The sequence below is a fragment of the Hylobates moloch genome, unplaced genomic scaffold (assembly GCF_009828535.3).
Source record: "Hylobates moloch isolate HMO894 unplaced genomic scaffold, HMol_V3 SCAFFOLD_5, whole genome shotgun sequence".
NCBI classification, from domain to species: domain Eukaryota; kingdom Metazoa; phylum Chordata; class Mammalia; order Primates; family Hylobatidae; genus Hylobates; species Hylobates moloch.
In genome coordinates, this window is record NW_026652280.1 from 45,397,892 (window position 1) to 45,419,204 (window position 21,313).

At 38.3% G+C, this 21,313-nt stretch overlaps 1 protein-coding gene across 7 annotated transcripts in view; it reads left to right on the forward strand.

Moving 5' to 3' along the window:
* The first annotated feature begins 4,993 nt into the window (after positions 1-4,993).
* NOL4 (nucleolar protein 4) overlaps positions 4,994-21,313 on the forward strand; it is a 384,554-nt gene continuing 368,234 nt past the window's right edge. Inside the window, exons 1-2 of one of the 7 annotated variants that reach the window (XM_058438485.1) lie at positions 4,994-6,292; positions 6,821-7,211. In XM_058438485.1, coding sequence (XP_058294468.1) covers positions 6,948-7,211 — 264 coding nt within the window. In that variant the 5' untranslated portion in view covers positions 4,994-6,292; positions 6,821-6,947. Of the gene's footprint in view, positions 7,212-21,313 lie in introns of all 7 variants that reach the window. The other 6 variants (XM_058438486.1, XM_058438488.1, XM_058438487.1 and 3 more) reach the window with 6 other exon arrangements.

Here is a 21,313-nt window from a genome sequence, read left to right on the forward strand (position 1 = left end):
TAGAAAATAACTAGACTATCAAATCTAATTTGTTCTTAATTTGCACACTTAAGTATTTATGGAAATTAAATTTTGGTTAACACATAATATGTAATGAAATTCTTACCGAATTTAAATATCAGTAAATTTGGGCAAAATAACAAACATCAAATTTTTAATCTTTTCTTTTGGGTTAGAAAGTGGAATAAAGGTACTGATATTACAGTTTACAAATTAAAATATGTGTTTCTCTGTGTCTTAGTAATGGCCACCATAAAGATCAGAAAAATATTTAAACTCTCTCAGAAGTGTTTCTTTTCTTAATTGAGAGATAGCTATTGCGTACTAAAGACAGGCTCTTTTTAAAATTATTTGGTAGAAGAGTCAATATATTGGAAGTCAAGTAATAAAATCAGATTTGTGACAATTTTTACATAGTTCCAAATTTCTCTACCAGCATAAACAGGACATTTCTGCTTTAACTTTGTTTATTCTGTGTCATTTTGAAAAGTTAAATTATATCATAATCAAGTTGCTGGTTGAGTTGGTCATTTGCTTCCTTTACAACTTTCTTTTCCTTGACGGGATTATTAACAGACTTTTAACCCTCTGAATGCATAATGGTGTTCAGAACCTCAGCTTTCAAAGTAGCAAGTACCATCCTCCATAATCTCTAATCTAGCTAAAAGGCTCAAATTCTTTTATGAACTTAACTCAGTAGACAAGTCTCTAGTCAACCCCTTCAAATGGGGAATGTGATCACAGGACATGATCCTAAAATTTTATTCCTATTTTAGCCTGCCTCCAGGTCCTGATCTAATCCAAAATGGTCTAACCAAAGCTTTCACGGCTTCACTTTTAAGTTTTAAATGATTTTAAGTCCATGTAAATTTGGAAATTACTAACAGTTTAGGTCTAGTCAAGGATTCATCCAAACTGCTTTGCTATTTTTCTCGGGCTTTTCCCAATACCAGTATTATAGCAATAGAAGCCAATTTCTGCTGCTCAGTACATGACATTCTATTTTAGTCATAAGGTATTAGTATATACAAACTCAATATTAAAAGATGGGGCTTTCCCTTTTTTGTAGGAAATGTGGACAAAGGTGATGTCATTCATTCCTATGGCTTTAAATTCCCTGTATTTATATCTCCAATCCAGACTTTTCTCTGTAGTTCAAGCTTCTATATTCAATTCCTACATGAACAACTCTCCTGGTATTTCAAATTTAACTTCTCTGAAATTAAATTCTTTCTTCCTGCCTCTCCACCCCAACTTGCTTCTGCTCCTCCCTCAGCCTCCAACTCCCAATCTGTTCCTCCCCCAAACATTTCTCTGTAAGTCAATGGCTTCACTAGCCTCACTACTAAAGCCAGAAACCATGTAGTCATCTTTGATTCAATCGTTTCTCTCATCTGATACATGCAGTCCATCAGTGTATTAGTTCACTAGGGCTGCTATAACAAAATACCATAGGCTGGGTGGCTTATAAACAACAGTAATTTATTTCTCACAGGTCTGGAGGCTGGAAAGTCCAAGATTAAGATGCTGGCAGATGTGATGTCTAGTGAGACTACTCTTCATAGATGGCCATCTTTTCAGCGTCCTCACATGGAGGAAGTGGCAGAGGAGCTCTGTGAGGCCTCTTTCATCAAGGCACCAATTCCATTCATGACCAGCTCTGCTTTCATTACCTAATCAGCTCCCAAAGGTGCCACTTCCTAATACCATCACCTTGGGGGTTAGGATTTCAACATATGGATTGTGGGGTGGGAGCAGGGTGGTGGAGGAGATACACATTCAGGAAGCTCTATTCTTTCTTTAAACTGTATCTTCAACCCATCACTTCTCTCCCTCTACCTCCTCTGTTAATACTCTAATCTATCGCCATAATAGTTCATCTAAGCTGCTTCTACAACTATCACCATTTTTTCTAGCTGGTCTTCCTGCTTTCATGCTTGTCTCTTTCCAATCCTTTCTCCTCAAAGTGGCCAGTGACACTAATAAAAATGCATATCATATCATATAGTTCTCCTGCTGGAGATATCTTATTGGTTTTCCACTGGACCAATAAAATATAAGCACTTATCGATAAAATGTAAGCAATGCCCTACAAGATCTGGCTGCAGAAGTCTACTCAGATCTCACGTTCTACCTTTCTCTTTCAAGCTCCAGTTGCCTTGGCCTTCTTTCTATTCCTCAAACATGCCAAGAGCTCTTTTACTTTAGGACCTTTGCGCTTTGCCTGTAGTTCACCTTCCTGGCTTCACATAATTGACTCCTTTGAATCTTCAGGTCTCACGATAAATGTTACCTACTCAGAAAGATCTTCCCTAAGCTCATCAAGTCTCTCTACCTTGTCACTGTTTTCTCTTATGCTGCTATTTTTCCCCCTCCTAGCACTTACGTAAAGCTCTAATTATTTATTTTTTGCTTTGTTGTCTGCTGTCCTTAGTCGAATTTATGTTCCATGAGATAGGAACCGTGCATATACATTTGTCTTGCTGACGACGTTAACCCTAGAACCTGTGAGAGTAACTAAAGCTTGGTTAATATTTGTTTAATAAAAACCACAATTATTTGAAGGAATGAAAGCTTGTTTATTCTTTGAACATGGATTTTCTGATTACAGATTCTATGTTGTTTGTACTCTAACATTTTGCTGATGAACGCATAGTGTTGTGTAAATATTTGTGATTGATACTAAAGTGCAAGATTTTCCGGATTTTTAAAATGTCATTTACAAACTGACCATGAAGTTGGAAGAAATTTTACTTCTCTAACAAAATCATATTGATGATAGCCCACGTTTTGCATTATTTTAAATTAAAATATAAGTTTCACATAATTTTTGCCTTCCTCTTCCTCTCTTTTCTTCCTCTGCCTGCCAGGCAGACAGGACCCCTGGACCCAGATTGGGGATTGGCATTCAGAAGGGGTGAAGAAAAACATTTCGGAGAGATATGCTTTGTAGCCAGGCAATTCTGAGGAAAGTGTCCTGGGAACATACCAAGTTAAATCCCAGGTAGCCTGTTCACATGAACCATATAGCTGAGGAAGCAGCTCAGGATGACCCTGAGATGGGGCTAGGCAGACCTGACTCTAGAGAAGTTCAAAGAAGGAAAATTAGTCCAGAGTAAGTTGCTGAGGCAGATTTTAGATTTTTGTTAGGTGCCTACCTTCCTAAGTGGACAAGATATGGTTGAAGGTGTTGGCTCAGCCAGCACAATTAATAATGGGTGCAAGTACAGAGCATATTACACTTTGGGTTCCACTGAAAACAAGAGAATCTGCAGGGCTCTGAGACTTAGGACCTTGAAATCTTTGAACTCTGTATTCTTTTCCTCCAATGCAAACAGTCTTTTAGTAGTTAATCATTTACCTTTTCTTCTTAAAAAGAATGTATTTCATATAATCTATTTCATTTTGTGGTGTTTTTGTGCTTGTATATCAAATCTAGTGAATACAAGTGGGGGTTGATGACATATTTATCTTCTGGGAGTTCTGTATGTCTAGGGTGTTCTAGTTGCTATGCATTAGGGTGTCAAGTATAGTTATAAATACAATGAACAACATGTGTGTGTGGTAAAGCCTGTCATTTCTTTAAGACGGGGGACCAACTTCAACCAAACACTACCCAGCAAAAGCCAACAAGAATGGACAAAGATTATGCCTACCTTCTTCCTTCCTTCCCTTACTCTTGTTCTCCTTCTTTCATTAATTTATTAACTCAATTTATTAAGTACTTACTGTGCACATTGTTCACTGCACAAAACACGAACAAGACATGAACTTTCAAGGGTTTTCCAATTAAGACTTTATTTGAACAACAAAACATAGTCACATGAAAATATAAATAAGGTAAAAGGAGCAGTGTAGTCATTATGATCTAAAACAATATTTTTTCAAATTGTAGGTTGCCAGTCATTCTTTGCTAGGTCATAAAATAAATTTATTTGGTTGGGACCATACTTTACCAAATAATAATAACAAAATCAACAGGAGAGAAAAAGGCAAATATCAGTGTATATTGCAGGTAATAAAATAGATGTTTTCATAAAATTTTTGCAGAAAAAATGTATGTATGCACTACATGTCAATGTAAAGTGTATGGCTTACTACAAGACAGGGTTAAAAAAATGTTTGAAAGACTCAATACAGATGATTATAGAAGAAAGTTAATATTAAGTTGAATGATTAAGGAAGGTTTTTGGAGGCTACAAGTACATAAATAAAGCTTAGAGGGGATGGTATGCCTTTTCAGATGAAAAGCTGCATAAAATAATTCTGTAATTGTGAACTATAACCATATGAGAAAGTGAAATGTATAGAACCAGCTTATTCTTGAATGACTACCCCAGGACCAATTATCTTTCCAGAAACTTCCAGGAAACACATGGCCAATATCTAACTAAATCGAGCTCTGAAAGGGAAACTTAACAGAGTTGTTCCTGTGAAGTATACCCCACTAGAAGGGTGGTTCAGAATATTCTTCTGTCCAATTGCGTGTTTCAAATATTTATGTATTTAAGATATTGAATTTTTTTTAATGTGAACTATCTAAAGATTCACCTTAATAAATTGAAAGTGATATTTTTCCCCTGTGTCCCTTGTATTAGATTCACTTGTGACTTCATTGGACAGTGTCTTCTCTGAGCTCTATGGTCTAATATGTATTGAACAAAAATTCAAGGACTCAGAACAACTGATTTATTTTAGCATTTCTTTTTAATACAAAAGAAGGAAAAGAATAAAAGCAGTCGGGGTGGCCTCTGGAGAAGGGGAGCTGTTGTTGCAGGAATCTTGCAAGTTAATGAGAATTCACCCGGGACTCAAGAGGGATGGAGAGAGGGGGAGAAAGGAGGAGATGGGGGAATGGGGTGGGGGGATAAAAACTCTTCCTTTGCAGCTGGCCCTTTCCCTCATTTGTTGCTCCAATAAGCAGTAATTAGGTCCTGAGCTAATGGTGTCAGCTGATCTGCTGTTTTTAGGCTAGACCCAGAGGAATCTCCATGGAAACCCTGCTGGAGTCGTCCCCCCACCTGGATGCCTCGTGCTCCTTTCTGCCACCTGGCTGCCGCCGGGCCCGCTGCTACCTCCTTCTGCCTCTAACCTGCAGCCTGCAGCATGCGCACTGCCCCCGGGATCCCTAAATGGGACAATTCTGCCCGTGACGTCAGCGCCCAGCCGTCTCCACAGAAACTTTTGTCCCATTGGCCAATCAGAGAGCTTGGAAGGGGCCGGGGAGGGTGGGGGGAGGAGAGGGGAGTGGGAGGGGTGGGGGTGAGGGGAGAGGCGAGAGGTTTAGTGTGTGGAGCTGCCTGCGCTCCGCCCGGGCTGTCAGTCCCGGCTCCAGCCGCCGCGAGACCTTCCCGGAGACGCGCGCACACACAGCGCACCCCCTGCACACCGCACACCCTCGCTCCCTTGCTCACACACACGCACACACTCAGCCTGGCCGAGCAGGAGCCACTGACCATTTTGCAAGTGCCAGGACCAGCTACAGCGCGGTGAGCGCAAACATCTCGCGTTCCCTTTCCGGGCTTTAGTCTGGGAGACTACGACGAGGGAAGAAGGTGGGCTCGGACGCAGCCCAGGCGCCGGGCACTGGTCGGGCCGTTTTCCTGTCAGCGCCGCTCCCCGGGACGGGCGCGGGCCTCGGCTGAGAGTAGAATAAAGAGGAGCGGCCGCAGCCGCCGCGCGAGGAGGATGGGAACTCCCCTATTTCCAGCTCTGGAAACAAATGGATGGAAGTCGTGAATGGAGCAACTGCTGACTTCATCTGCTTGGAAAAATAGTCCAGAGGAACTCATATTTGGCTACTCAGAGCAGTGGAGGGGGTGTCCATGACGTGGCAGGGGGAAAATAGACAACTGAAACCTCCCGTGTGAACTGCAAACTGTGACCAAGCAAGGGGAAAATGATCTTTCTCTATATATTTTAATTTCGTGCAAAGGGTTTCAAGCATCTGTATCCTAAACTTACTTCTATGTCTTGTTCAGCAGAAACCAGAGGAGTCCTGTCTGGGGGTCCCATCATTATTCGGGATACCCGCCGCCAGCGGCCTGCCTTCGGTTACCCACATCCCCCTGGAACGGATATCTGTTTGGGGCACTACAATCTATCCTGTAGAACTATGGCCAAATCTCCATCAATGCTTTGCTAATTTCTGGGACTTAACTCGTAGAATCTACATACAGGGCTGGAATTTATTCAAAATGCATCTGAAGAAATGACATTTTAAACCATTTTTTAAAATATCTTGATAAAAAATTCTGTAAAACAGAATTTGATAGGTTTAAAAACATGACAGGTAAGAACTTTCTCTCTTTCTAGTCCCTTAACACCCGTCGTGGGGAAGGTCAAAGCAGGACCCAGGAGGAAGGAGAGATCCGGGACCCGTGTGCCCTTCGGGGCTCAAAGGCGCTGGGCGGGCGGCTGCTTTCGGGAGAGGCTCAGCCCTCACTCCTGGACCACGGGGCCAGTGGCTGGGGAAGCTTCTGGGGCGCGCGCGGGGAGGCGGCGCTGCGCTCCACCTGCCCAGCCCCGGACGCAGCCCGGGGGCGAGGCGTCTAGGGACCACCCCAATTCAATATTGGGATTTTTAATAAACCAAGGAATGGGATTTTAATTATTCAAAACCCAGCTCCTCTGGGCCAGAATGGTGTTGGGATGGTCCTGGTCACAAAATATTAAAGAGACCGACCGCTAAGGGAACAGGAAAAACGTCCGAGACAGCTGTTGCAATTACGAATGGACCAGACTTGGTAGCACAGGGCATTGATTGCTGGTGCCCAACCGGACCCTCCTCCCCTCTTCCCATCCCTTCCCCCACCCAAAGCAGGCTCCCGCGGCGGCCAGGACCTCGCATCCCTGCAACGTGGCCGGGGCTGCATTTTTCATGAGCCCAGGGTGAACAGGTGCGAAGTGCGCTGGGAGCATCCGGCCAGGGGCCGGGCGCGGGGAACATGGAGAGCGAGCGCGACATGTACCGCCAGTTCCAGGACTGGTGCCTCAGGACTTACGGGGACTCAGGCAAGACCAAGACGGTGACCCGTAAAAAATACGAACGGATCGTCCAGCTCCTCAATGGCTCCGAGTCGAGCTCCACGGACAACGCCAAATTTAAATTCTGGGTCAAATCGAAGGGCTTCCAGCTGGGCCAGCCGGACGAGGTCCGCGGGGGAGGCGGCGGCGCCAAGCAAGTGCTCTACGTGCCTGTCAAGACCACGGTGAGTGACTCGCCTTCCTCTGTTATTTGTCTGCCGGAGCAGCCCGGCTGGGAGGGAGGAAGGAGAGAGGCGGGAGAGAGGGGGAGCCGTGAGCCGCCGTTGGCTCGTGTGCCCCCTACCTTCCTCAACCCCCTCCCCAAGTCGTCCCCACTCGCATTAGCCAGGCGCGTTTTCCCCACTGTGCAGTCTTTGTAGTCCTTTATTTTAAAGCGGCAGCGCACCTCCAGAGCTGGCCTCCCTCCCCGCCTCGGGTTCCCGGACCGGCTGCAAGAGCTTCCTTCCCCGGGTCGGGCGGCGGCGTCTGGCGTCCTTGGGCTGGGCCATTGTCCCATGTCCTTCTCTGGGCGCCTGGCGCGTGTCCCACCGCCGCCACTGTGCATAAAGGCCAGGCTGGAAGCCCGGCCGCACGCTCTGAGAGCAGACGAGTCTGATCGATAGTCTATAGTGTCTCCTTATTGGCATAAAGCCCGAATGTGGCGCTAGCGATGGATGTGGGGTTTTCCCCAGGACACTGTCAGGTTTTATCCTTAGATCGCCGCCCGGAAGGCACGGGGCAGCCCGAATGCCTCGATCACTCCCAGAGATCGTTGCCGCGACTGTTGAGATTGCAGATAAGGTCCTGGAGATTCCTCCTCCCCGCCCCCCCATTCCCTTCCTCACTTCCCTCTTCCACAAATAAAGCCGCAGCTAGAAGATGAACAACAAAGAAAGATGGGTTTAGGCGCTATCGAATGGTGTGTGTATTTGTTCCTCTTTGTGGGGTGGCTCTAGTCTCATGGCCACAAAGCTCTAGCCCAGGCGCCGCGAGGCACTGGCATTGAGAGCCCAATGCACCTCAGCCTCACGCTGCAGATGCCAGTGGGGCTGGGGAGCCGCAGCAGCATCGATTTCCTTCACAAGAAGATGGGAACTGTGGGCTACAAGTAGGATGGCAGATCTGATGCAGGAGACCTTTCTGCATCATGCCACGGTGGGTACTCGCCTGGAGTAGGGATGGAGGAGGCTATCTGGCATCCTTTGTATTTTTGCCTCGCTTTGGGGTTTCTTGAGCATTTCCTCCTTTCCCCCCTCCTGTACTGGCAACTGTTTTCCCGTGCAGTATTCGTGGAGGATGCTAGAAAGGAGACGCTTTGAAAGCTATTCTATCTCTAATGGAGGTATAATATATTAAATTGGAAATATGTGCATGAAAAGTTATTTTTTAAAGCATTATTTGGAAGGGTCTTTTAGGTTTGGAAATCAGTTTATGGTTTCCTGAGATTAATTAGAAATAGTTGTTTGAAGGATGTATATTTATTTTAGAATTTATATAGAAATTGGGAACCAAAAATAAAAGTGAAATGGAAACACGTAAAAGTTCTGTGGTGGTGGTGGTTTTTTTTTTGTTTTTTTTTTTTTTTTTTTTTTTAACAGTGTACTATTGTTGGGAGATTTCTAAGAGATGGACCTATAAAGGTGTCTTCTCCTTTAGCATGTGGCACTACTAAAGACAATGGTGAGATTATTGTCTGGCTTTCCTAAATAATGAGGACTAGATTGGCATGAATTAGAACTGAGGTTTATTTACATCTGGATGAGCCAGAAATCTGATATACAGAATGAAGTGCTTTGATTAATTTGTATTGGGAATAATATCAAGAAATGATGTAGAAAAATAATTTATTGTTTGAATTCAAAACATAAACATGCATTTTCCTTTGGACAAAACTGAGCTAACTGAATGGATAAAATCATTTAAAATATCTTTACTTAAGGTATTATTTCATAATATCATATATGCTTTAAAGAAACACCGTTATTTGGGAAGTTTATTTTTCATTCCTTTTATGTTAAACTTAGGTCCCTCTAACTGCCAGATAGCTTCACGTGGATATTGGTACAGTGAGTTTATACTCATATGGATTTGACTACACCCACTATATGTACTAACATATGTGTCCTTTTAAAGGATTAACTATTTTAAATAACATAAATTCAGAACAATTTTAGAGATACTAAGATCATCATAAATGTCAGTTATTCAAACTAGCATTCACGCATTCATATGCCACTATTTTCAGTCAAAAATTTATGCAGAATAGCTAAAGAATTACTGCTAAGACATCTAGTATAGAGTGACAACTTCAGGGATAATATTAAAGTAACACGTGTTTCTCTATTCAGTAAAGATTCCATATATTTATGGGAGAGAATATAATTCATCAGGTGATTCTTAGATAATGGTTCTCATGTAGTGTTTAAGAGCTCTGCTTTTCATTCAAGCCTGTTTTGAAATATTGAAGAGGTTTTTAATTTATGAACTCGTCTATTGCTCTTTATAAAATTTTTATACTGCTCCCGACATAGAATTATAGGCTCCTCCTTCTCTGAGAGACAGCCAATCATCACTTCAATGAGTTAAAAAATAAAGGATCCCCTTTTATCATGTGTTTCTCTACATCTCAAATTATTCCTTCCTTAACGATACGTTTTTCATTCCGATGGTAGGAGTACAGTCACCAAGAAGACAAAAATATATTCTCTCTTAATTCCAAGGCATATATTGATCAAAATAAAATACTGTATTTGAATGGTATTTTCGTGCAGACTAAGAATCATTCTTAGTTGCTCGAGGTTTGAGGGTTCGCGGCTGGCTTTGCTGTCAGTAAGAGATGCTTTGCTCTTGATGTTGCAGTAATCCACTGCTGCTGATAATTAGACATCATTACTACTGCGAAAAGGGAATGAGAAAAGGGAAGAGGACAGGCTGAGGCTAATTATCTACTTTAGTTTAATGAAAGAAAGAGAGACTGATGGCACCTGGGAGGTTATACTAGAACAGAGTAGACACACCACATAGACTTAAATGAAACAAGACTATCTTTAAGTCTCATAGTTAAAGAAGCTTGGTTCTACTCTTGTTTTCCCAAAAGTAATGTAGCTTTCCAACTACTCTTCCCCCTAAAGCCTAAATTTAACTGATGATAAAATCGAGCAAGTTACAACTGACTTAAAAATATTGACTACTGGGAAGGATAAATATGTCCTTTAATATTTGTCCTGGTCATGTCTAAACCTGAGGGGACATATCTGTCACTGATGTTTAGACTGCTTTTCGATGGAGTAGATTCTGTTTGGTCACCAAGCAACAACATCCGACAACTCAGCCATTTTAGGCCTGGTGTGGGACCTGTGCTTTTGCAAGCCCGCCTGCACTGCACACGCACGCGCACGCGCATATGCAGTTTGTTGAGCAACCCATCTGCTTTTTAGATAGTACCACTGTTATTTTTATACATTCTTTCATTAAAAGTGTCAGAAATTTAGAAGAATGAAATGATGAATGACTTAAAACAGTTCTGAAAACGATATAGCAAATGGTTGACATTGATTACATCCAACTTTTAAGTAGCGATAGTTTTAAACTCACTTAACTATGGTAACTCTGTTTTACACATTTGATAGTTCCAGTTTAGTTTGTTTTTAGAAGCTTTTGATCCTGATTAACGTTTTCTGGCAACAATTAGTGGAAACATCACACTTGCAATTTAAACTACCAGAACACATTATACCATTTGATATTGTGAATGGTAAACTTAGAAAAGCAGAAAATTTATTAAATGCCCTTTTTAAAAAGTCCACTGCATTGTATAAAACATTAGGAATTTGGTAAGCTCATGTTTTTGTCTTTCAATATCAAGCAAAGAAAATAATGAATATGAATATTGAAACTGTATAATCAAAAGATGTAATACTTTTCTTGACCTATATTTATACGAACAGACACAAAGGCCTAAATTATGCCTTTCTTATATATATTTCTTTCTTATATTTATTCCAATACAGGTCATAAAATGAATTTCCATCCAGAAAGGAAAATGCATTACCTTTAGTTGTGTCATTTACAAATGATGATTTATTCAGTTCTGCAATCTGTAGCCTCAGATTTCATATTGTTCTTGCTGTGCATACTACTAATTGATTACTGTACAGTGATTGTAATGAATATTCATGGACTGACTCATAAACAGTAACTGTTTTTGTTATTTTTCTGACCGTGGTTTTGGTCATAAATCCTTTATGCTACATCAGAGTGAAAGAAATAATACCCCATGAGAAGTCCTGTATACCTTTCCACCTGGCCTAACTTTATGCCTAAGGCACCTATATTAGGCCTCGATCTGGAATCTGCTACAGACCCAGTTATTTATCATGATACTTTGTATCTATGACACAAAGACAAATCATCACAGTAGTCACTGAGATGGAAGCACATTTTTGCTTCTGCAGTGGACATTGCTTTTGATAGCCCATGCATTTTTCTTTTCATTAAAATACTTTGGGAGATCCTGTAGTATAGGATTTGGGGGTCAAATAGGTCCCAAGAATGAATATCAGCAATGTGGCCTATTAGCTGACTTAGTGATTCTTTGTGGAGTTGTGAAGAATAAATCATCTATGACAAGTCCCCAGCACAGGTCAGCTCTCAGGGAACAGTAGGGACCAGTAGTAAAGGCCACTCTGGCTTGAGTATTAAGGGGCAGGAGATTTCCTCTGAATACAAAGAGGAAATATGACCCTGTTAGAGTATGAAGACTATCCCACTCTTATTTCTTGAGATACCAGGTTTTATTTTTCCATTGGTTCTTCCTTGTCCTATTAGTAGCCACAGTAGGGAGATGGGGCAAGATTTGGCACTCGTATATATTTCTTCTATAATCTTCCTTAGTCTGCTGGGATCCTGCTCCCTATGGGTTTACTCTCCAGACTCACTGCATAAGACGGAGGAATGATGAAGAAGAAAATACTGGCATATGGCAGGAGAACTTTCAAGGACTTTAATCTTGTGTCAAGTCTATAAAGACCTTTTCTTAATAGCTGTTGTATTTGCTAAGACTTTCACTCTTTGTTTTTTGTTTTTTTTGGTCCTACTGGGAAAGATGAATGTGAATCTACTATGTTTTAGGTTATATTCATTTTTCCAATCTTTAGATAACAAGATAAAACAAACTTCATGGATAGCATAAATGGCAAGAAACATGGCATAGTGAGTAGAGTGTAGATTTTAGAGCACAATTTAAATCCTGTCTCTGACATTTACTGGAGTTCTGGGTCGGCTAAAGTTTAACTAAAGATGCAGTTTCCTCTTTGTAAAATGTTAGTATTAATACTAGTCTTACTAGTTTTGCATAATTAGTAGTGTATATAATATATACTAACATATACTATATATACATATACACACATATATACACATACATATACACACGCATACACACAAGCATGTGGTATATGTAGCATATGCCGGGCACACAGTAAATGCTAAAAAAAAAAAAAAAGTTGTTTAAAATATGATTAATAGAACATGAAAATCACAATGTAATTATAATTAGGTATATTTTGTGAACTCAAAATCACACTGCAACACGGAGCTAAAATACAAGGTCAAGTGCGGTGGCTCATGCCTGTAATCCTAGCATTTTGGGAGGCCGAGGCAGGCGGATTGCCTGAGCTCAGGAGTTTGAGACCAGCCTGGGCAACACAGTGAAACTCCGTCTCTACTAAAATACAAAAGAAATTAGCTGGGCATGGCGGTATGTGCTTGTAGTCCCAGCTACTCGGGAGGCTGAGGCAGGAGAATTGCTTGAACCTGGGAGGGGGAGGTTGTAGTGAGCCGAGATCGCACCATTGCACTCCAGCCTGGGCAACAGAGTGAGACTCCATCTCAAAAAAAATAAAAAAATAAAAGAAAGAAATACAAGGTATACTTGTATGTATTTATATACATATGTATTAGTAAGATTTATTCTACCTACTCCATTTTTGGAAGAAAAAATGACTGTCGTTGTAAAAGTGATACTGTCTCAGTTTTTTAAAAAAGTTAAATGAAAAGGAAAGAAATAAAGAAAAAGTGATACCAAATGTCTCATCAAAATATAATCACCATAAGCTAATTATGAACATCATTCTAGATTCCTCTCTAGAAATATATGCCAAAAGAAGAGTCGATAAAATGACTGATAGTTGTATATGGACAGGCACAAATAATTTTCCAAAACTAGGATGATGATGATATGCTAATTTAAGTAAGAATAAGAAAATATAAGATTGTCAATGCAACAAAAGAAGAAATACATAAAATTTAATGAATTACTAATAGATAAATGTTTCTTCTCAAAGATATTTATTGCTAAAGTTAGTGAAAAAGATTAAGAAAAACTAGGATGTTGAATTACACTTATTTTACCAATTACAAATTTCCATTTTATAAGTATTACTGACTTTCTCTAATGATAAATGAGAAACAAGCATATTTTCACTTCTTCCCACCTCCTTGTTTCTTAGATCCTGGTTTACATTTCATTTCACTTATTATATTATACTTATTATATATTATAATTTATTATATTCATTATATTATAATTATGTTTGTGTTGTCAGGGTTGTTGATATTAATGTTAAATTATATAATTTCATTTTAAACATTATTTTCCTATTTAAATGTTTATTATCTGTTTTGTTATCTGGTTTCCTTTACCTCTGAATTCCTTGATTTGATTGATTCTAATTACAGTTCATCATTTTTTTCCTAAAGTAGGTCCATGCACTCTATTCTTTGAATTTTATATACAATTGAAAATATTTGTCTTTTACCTTTATCCTTGAAGGACAACTAACCAGATGCAGATTCTGTATTTTACTTTTTCTCTCAGAACATTATAGATATTGTGTGTGCTCTGTAAAATTCTAAGGCAAATTGATTCTCCCAAATTTCATGAATTGTTTACTTCTTTATCCTTGAAATTAAATTATTTTGCTAAGATATATTTGAATTTCTTGTCTAACTCTATATTTTGTCCTGGGTAACTGTGCCCCTGTTTATGACTTCAGTTAGGCCTTTGTTCTGGTGACATAATGTATATCTTCTGAAGTCCAAATCTGTACAGTTGATCCTTGAACAACACAGGTCAGGATTGCCTGGGTCCACTTAATATGTGGATTTTTGGAAAATTTTTGGAAACTTATAACAATTTGAAAAAACTCTCAGATAAACTGCATAATCTAGAAATATAAAAAAATCTAAGAAAAATATATGCCATGAATGCTTAAAATCTATGCAGCTACTAGTCTATTCATGGCTTAATAGACTATCTTTTTGCTAAGGCTTGCAGTCAACAGTAGACTATTGTAGTTAAGTTTTGGGGGAGCAAAATTATATGCAGGTTTTCAGCTGCAGAGGGTCTCAGTACACCTAACCCCAGGTTGTTCAAGGGTCAGCTGTATTTTGGATTTTCTATTGGGTGTTTCCACCAAGATATTCCAAAATATCTCAAATTAAGTATGTCTAGAAACATATTTTTCTTCCTTCCATTTTCCCATCCGAGGTCCTCCGAGCTGACACATCTTTTTCTTATTCCCTCTTTCCATGGATAGCAGCACAAGTTTACTTACCCATACAAGGTGAAATTTGTATGGCAGCCTTGATTTCTCTCTCTTATAGTCAACGTTCAACTGTTGGTTGATTCTACTAAACTAATATTTCTAGAAGCCATCAGATTCTCGCCATATAATAAAATATGCCTATTGCTTGATAATTTGTTAAATTTCCGCAAAACTATTTTGAAGAAAGATTTAATCTCTAGTACCTGGCATAATGGGTGATACATTTTGATGTTCAGTATTAATGGAATAAATAAAAATCACTTCCCAATCTGACACGACATAATGGGACATTATACAACAGCTTCTTATTTACCATCACACAAGAGCTTTTTAGTTTTATCTACATCTATATCTATCTGTCCAACTGTCCATCCATCCAACTATGTGTTTTAATTGTGATAAAAAACACACTACATAAAAGTTACCATATTAATCATTTTACATTGTAGACTTAAGTAGTGTTAAGTATATTCACATTGTCTTGCAACAGATCTCCAGAGCTTTTTCATCTTGCATAACAGAAACTACATTATACAACAATTCCCCTTTTTCCTTTCTCTCCATCACCTGGTGAAGTGCCATTCTAGTTTCTGATTATATGAATTGAACTACTTTAGGTGCCTCATATAAGTGGAATCATACAGAATTTGTCTTTTTATAACTGACTCATTTTACTAGCATGATGTCTTTAAGATTCATCCATGTTATAATTATATGTGACAAGATTTTCCTCCTTTTAAAGGCTGAATAATATTCCATTGTAGGTATATGCCATTTTGTTTGTCCATTCATTTGTTGATGGCCATTTGGGTTGCTTGTACTTCTTTTATTGTGAGTAGTGCCACTGCGAATATGAATGGGCAAATATCTCCTCAAAATCCTACTTTCAATTTTTCTGGATATGTACACAGAAGCAGGTTTGCTGGATCATATGGTAGTTCTAATTTTTTGAGGATCCACTCTACTATTTTTATAGCAGTTTGACCATTTTACAGTCCCACCAACAGTATACAAGGGCGGGCACTCTTTAAGGCTAAAAAACAGCTGATTTTGTTCCTGCTCTTGAGCTCTTTAATGGGAAAACTACTTTCTTTAGGCCATTGCAAGTGTTGAATGTAATGCAATTAATAAGAACATTATATAGATGTCTTATATTTATCAAGTTCTTATTACAGGTTAATGATTGGGCTAATAATTTGAAACAAAAAGTCCCTTTAATCTTCACAATACTCCTGTGGTATTAACACTTTTTATTATACTTATGTGAAGATTATGGTTTACATCAAGGTGAATTTCTAAAAATTACACAGCTTGGGACAAGGAACCATTTCAATTGGATTCTAAAGCCCTTGCTTTAAATCACTGGTTTCCAAATTCTTATGATAATGTAACTCAATTGCTAAAAAAATTCCCCCAATATGTACACTTTTATAAACTACATCTATATAACACTGTACCAATACTTAACCCATTATAAACTATATTTAAAAGTACAAACATATTGGGCTGAGATTAAAATACATATAAATCCAAGTTTTAACATTTCCTTCTTCACCTCAATAGGTTATTTTATGCACTGCCTGAGTGTACACATACCAATTTGAATACCTTATTCTAATCTATAACACCATATTGCCTCTCAGAGAACATTGAAGTTAAGACTTTACAATCAGCTAAGATATTTTCTGTTATCTTGTAATAAAATATTTTTATATGTAGAGGGAAACTAAGGAGGAATAATTGTTGACCTCTTAGTTATTAGTACATTCACAACTACAAAGATTTCCCATTGGAGAAATCCTTCTAAAAACTCAAGTGGAGAATTCTCTATGGAGTACTTATTTAAATATGGACCTTTTAAAAGTAAAATGAATGTTTCAAATGCTTCTCAAAACATGAAGTTCATGCTTGAATGCAATATTCTAAATTTTACCCTATTTTTTCTTGCTTATACTTCTTTGATTTTATACCTGTCTTGGTCCATTTTGTGTTGTTATAACAGAATGGTTAATTTATAAAGAATGAGGATTTATTTCTTACAGTTCTGAGGGTTGGGAAGTCCAAGAAGCCTTCTTGCTGCCTCATCCCATGTCAGAAAATAGAAGGGAGCCCTTTTGTGAGAGAGAAGGGAAGGGGTCTAGAGGCATTATTTTATTAGGAACTCATTCCAGAGATCATGACATTAATTCATTCATAAGAACAGAAGCCATGCGCAGTGGCTCACGCCTGTAATCCCAGCACTTTGGGAGGCCGAGGCAGGCAGATCACAAGGTCAAGAGATCGAGACCATCCTGACCAACGTGGTGAAACCCCGGCTCTACTAAAAATACAAAAATTAGCTGGGCGTGGTGGCGCGTGCCTATGGTGCCAGCTTCTCAGGAAGCTGGGGTAGGAGAATCGCTTGAACCTGGGAGGCGGAGGTTGCAGTGAGCTGAGATTGCACCACTGCACTCCAGCCTGGGCGACAGAGTGAGACTCCATCTCAAAAGAAAAAATAAAAATAAAAAATATAAGTAAATAAGAGCCCTCATGACCTAATCACCTATTGAAGGTTCCGCTTCTCAACACTGTTGCATTGGAGATTAAGTCTCCAACACAGGAACTTCGGGGAACACATTCAAACCCTGGCAATAACCATATGCCTCTATGTACCATGAAGGGTTCTTCAGTGTTTTGTACATTGTGGTAGTCAGAATTCCAGGATGAGTCTCAGATGACCCCCACCCTTCTATAATCCCTTCTCCTTTGAGTGTGGGCAGCATCTGTGAACATGACGAGCCCTACAACTCTCATAATTATTATGTTATATGGTAAGGCTGACTTTAAGAAAGGGGGGCGTTTCATGGGGATCTGATTTAATCACATTAGCCTTTTAAAAGCAGGGAGTATTTTCCTGGCTAGTCCAAGAAGAGGAAGTCAGGGTGGTTTGAAACCTAAAATGTACTTGTTGCAGAGGTTCTCTCTTGCTGAAATGGAATGGGGGCATGTGGTTAAGAGCTGAGAGCAGTCTCTCCATGCTGAGGGTACACTTGGCTAACAATGAGCACAATAATGGGGACTGTAGTCCTACAACCACAAGGGAATGAATTCTGCCAGCAGCCTAAGGGAACTTGGAGGTGGATTTTCCCTAGTGGAGCTTCCAAATGAGAATGCAGTTGGCTGACACCTTGATTTCAGCTTTATGAGAACCTGAGCAGAGGACCCAGTTAAAACATGCCAGTCTTCTGACCCACAGAAAATGAGATAATGTTTGAGAAGTTGTAAGCCATTCAATTTGTGGTAATTTGTTACACAGTAAAATGGAACTGATACATAGTTCTTTAATGTAAAATTTACCAAAAACATGTGTGTAATTAACAGGTCAATTTTTAACAAGCGTATTTGACCAAGATTATTTGGGGTTTAGGATACAGGTGAAAATAGCTTAAATGTTCTTTTTCTCTAATACCTTATGTATTGCCATTTCTATGGTTTTTGATGAGATGGTCTATAATTTAGTAAAAGATGTAAGCTCTCACAGATTATTTGACATATTTAGTGACTAATGACTCTCATTAGGAATATGTATGTATATAAAAGTTACTTTGATTTTTCTCTAAATGTTTTTATTTTTGAACATTATTTATTTCATTATATTCCATTCATCTCTTGAGTAGAATACAAGGTAGCTTACTGTTTTAGCAGTAGGATGGAGAAAGACAAGTACACATATCAAGGAAATTGTTATTCTCACAATTATAATTAATTTACATTAAAGGATTTTTGAAAACTTACAAGAAAATATAACAATATAATATTTGTTCTCATTTATTAGAAATAACCATTCTATAATTTTATTTTTTTAACTTATTTAAATATTACACATTTTGAAGAAGATCTGCCTAACATTTGGGGAATAGAATATAAAAAATAGCAGTAATTGGCAAGTCTTTTTCTTTTGTCAAGATACTGGAGGAAATTGTAAATTAGTCTCTCCTCTCTACGTTGATTTTATTTTGATTTTCTTCCTTTCTATCTGAGGTTTATTCAATAGCCTCTTATGTTCCACTCCTTCTAATTTTAATCAAATATTCATTTGTGATAGTTATTCTCACAGTTACGAGTTTTTGAAGTGTTTTGGAGCTGTTAGAAAATTGGAAGGTTGAGAAAAATTCAGAGAATAAATTTAAGAGGTTGAAAGACTAATTTTGAGAATAAGGAACAACCTTATTGGTTCTCACTGGATGTAACTACAGTTGCCAGATGGCTGAAGGGTTTTAGGGGTTTAATCTAGGGCCATGGGGTAAAGCTAAGTGGCACATATGGGGATCTAAGGCCTAGCCTGGTCATACTAGTGCCATGTTCTACCCAATTGACCTAATTAGATGAGATTTTTCAAATCTAATATCAAAGGTTTATTTGAATATCAGATGTGGGTCATTGTTCTCTAAGCACTCTCTGTTTACATGCTCATTGTTGTTTACCTGAGGCCAAGAAAGAATTTTTGCTATGTTGTTGCTCATTTTTCTCTGTAAAAGCTACCATCACAATCAATTAGTTTGATTATTTGTTTGTTCTTACTAATTTAGAATATGTAATTCATAATTAGCAGTAATTTGAACAGGGTAAGATGACATTTACCTTGAACTACCTATTAAAGGAGGATTTTTTTCCTTCCTTCCTTCCTTCCTTCCTTCCTTCCTTCCTTCCTTCCTTCCTTCCTTCCTTCCTTCCCTCCTTTCTTTTATTTGACAGAGTCTTACTCTGTCACTCAGGCTGGAGTGCAGTGCTGCGATCTCGGCTCACTGCAACCTCCACTGTAAAGGAGGATTTTTCTACAAATTCATGATAAGATAGCAGAGGGGGCATGCTTTTCTACTACAACAAGAAAAAACTTTTTCTTAAATTTTCTCTGTCCTTACATAAACAATTTATATGTCTATTCCACTATAAATGGTGCTCTAATGTAAAAATTAGGTGTTATAAGTAAGTACCCTTTAGCTAATTTGCATTACTTTGTTGTAAATGCCTAGTATTTTCAAATAAAAAAGGTCACTCTCTAAAATTAAAACTTAATCAACATAGTTAATCAATACAGTGATATCCAAAGTCACTTTAAAGTGAAAGAATGGCTATAACACTGTAGGACCAGACTGTAACTTGCTTGAAAACTTACTAAAAGCTTTTTAAATAGAGCTTCACTAGTGAACTAACACTAACTTTCTCTTTCTTCTGTATAACATAATGACTGATACCCAGGGCATGGACAGGCTCACTCATAGTGATCTGCTCTGTAGTTATTTGCACTTTGTGCACATACAATAGAGTTGCAGGCATAGCATTGGTTATGTTTTTCCCATACTATTTTTTGCTAGTTTCCCTTATAATTATATGATTTAAATATATCATAAACTGAGAAAATGAGTGCGAAATTTAAATTCAGTGCATTACAAAGACTCAAAATAAGGGTGAGTTACTAAAAAGACCTATGGGAAGAAAAGAGAACTTCGAATTCTGAACTACTTAGATTGCTTTACTTCCCATTCTACTTTAAAGTAATTGCTTTACTTCCCATTCTACTTTAAAGTAATTGAAACTGGAAATTACAGACAATGTTTCTTGGAAGGGTTATACACTTGGAATGCTCAACATGCTTAATGACTCATACTTAAAGATCTTTGTCCTGTCACAAAAGTTTAGCAAATAATTGTACATTAGTATATGTTAAATGGAAATTTAATATTAAGAAGTATATGATCTTTTATGCCTTCCAACTTTAACTTCTTGTGACTGAACAGCTTCACAATTGATAACAAGAGCTTTTTAAATTAACATAGAAAGTGTTAATAAGTTTTTTGTCAGCCATAGAACTATGAATTAAAGATATAAATATTGGATGTGCCCATAGAATAATATATTGTCTTGATAACTGAGGAACTTAGTGTTTCCTGAAGGGTTATCCCTATTATTGAGGAAAATATTTACATCCATAAGAGCCTGAGAACCCTTAAATACTTGCCATTATTTTAACCTCTTTAAATCAATATTTAACCCCTTTTAATTATTTGCGTTTCTAACTGCCTTGACCAGAGAGAATTCACGGGTTGAACTGTTGCCAATGATGGCACTATTTAACAGTATATTTCCCAGTATAAATTAAGTAATCTTAGGTTTTATACAACTTCAATTTCTTGTGAGTTTTGATTGAGTTCAGAGTCTATATTTTAACCAGTCTATATACACAAATGAGACCTCCAAAAATAATCACTGGGTGGCTGTTGAGAAGCAGAGGGCAAACGGATGTTAGGGAGTCCACTATAACCTGACTCGCTTAGAATTTTCCCTTTTCTATAACCATTTTATCTTGGATTTCAGTTCTCTTGCCATCCTGTTCATCCATTCTAGTTCTCTTGCCATTCATCATGCCTAATGAATGGATTATTTAAAAAAATATAATACCTAGCATATTTTTTAGAGTTATGGTTTAAAATATAACTTTTAATTCTGCCATTTTTATTAAAATTATTGCAATTAACATTTCTCAATGTTGCTACATAATAATTTTTATGCCTTTACAAATAATCAAGTATATGTATTGTAATTTTATTTACCATTTCTATATAATGTGTGATTTTACTTATTTCTTTTTTCTTTTTATTTTATTTGGACAGAGTCTCACTCTGCCACCCAGGCTGGAGTGC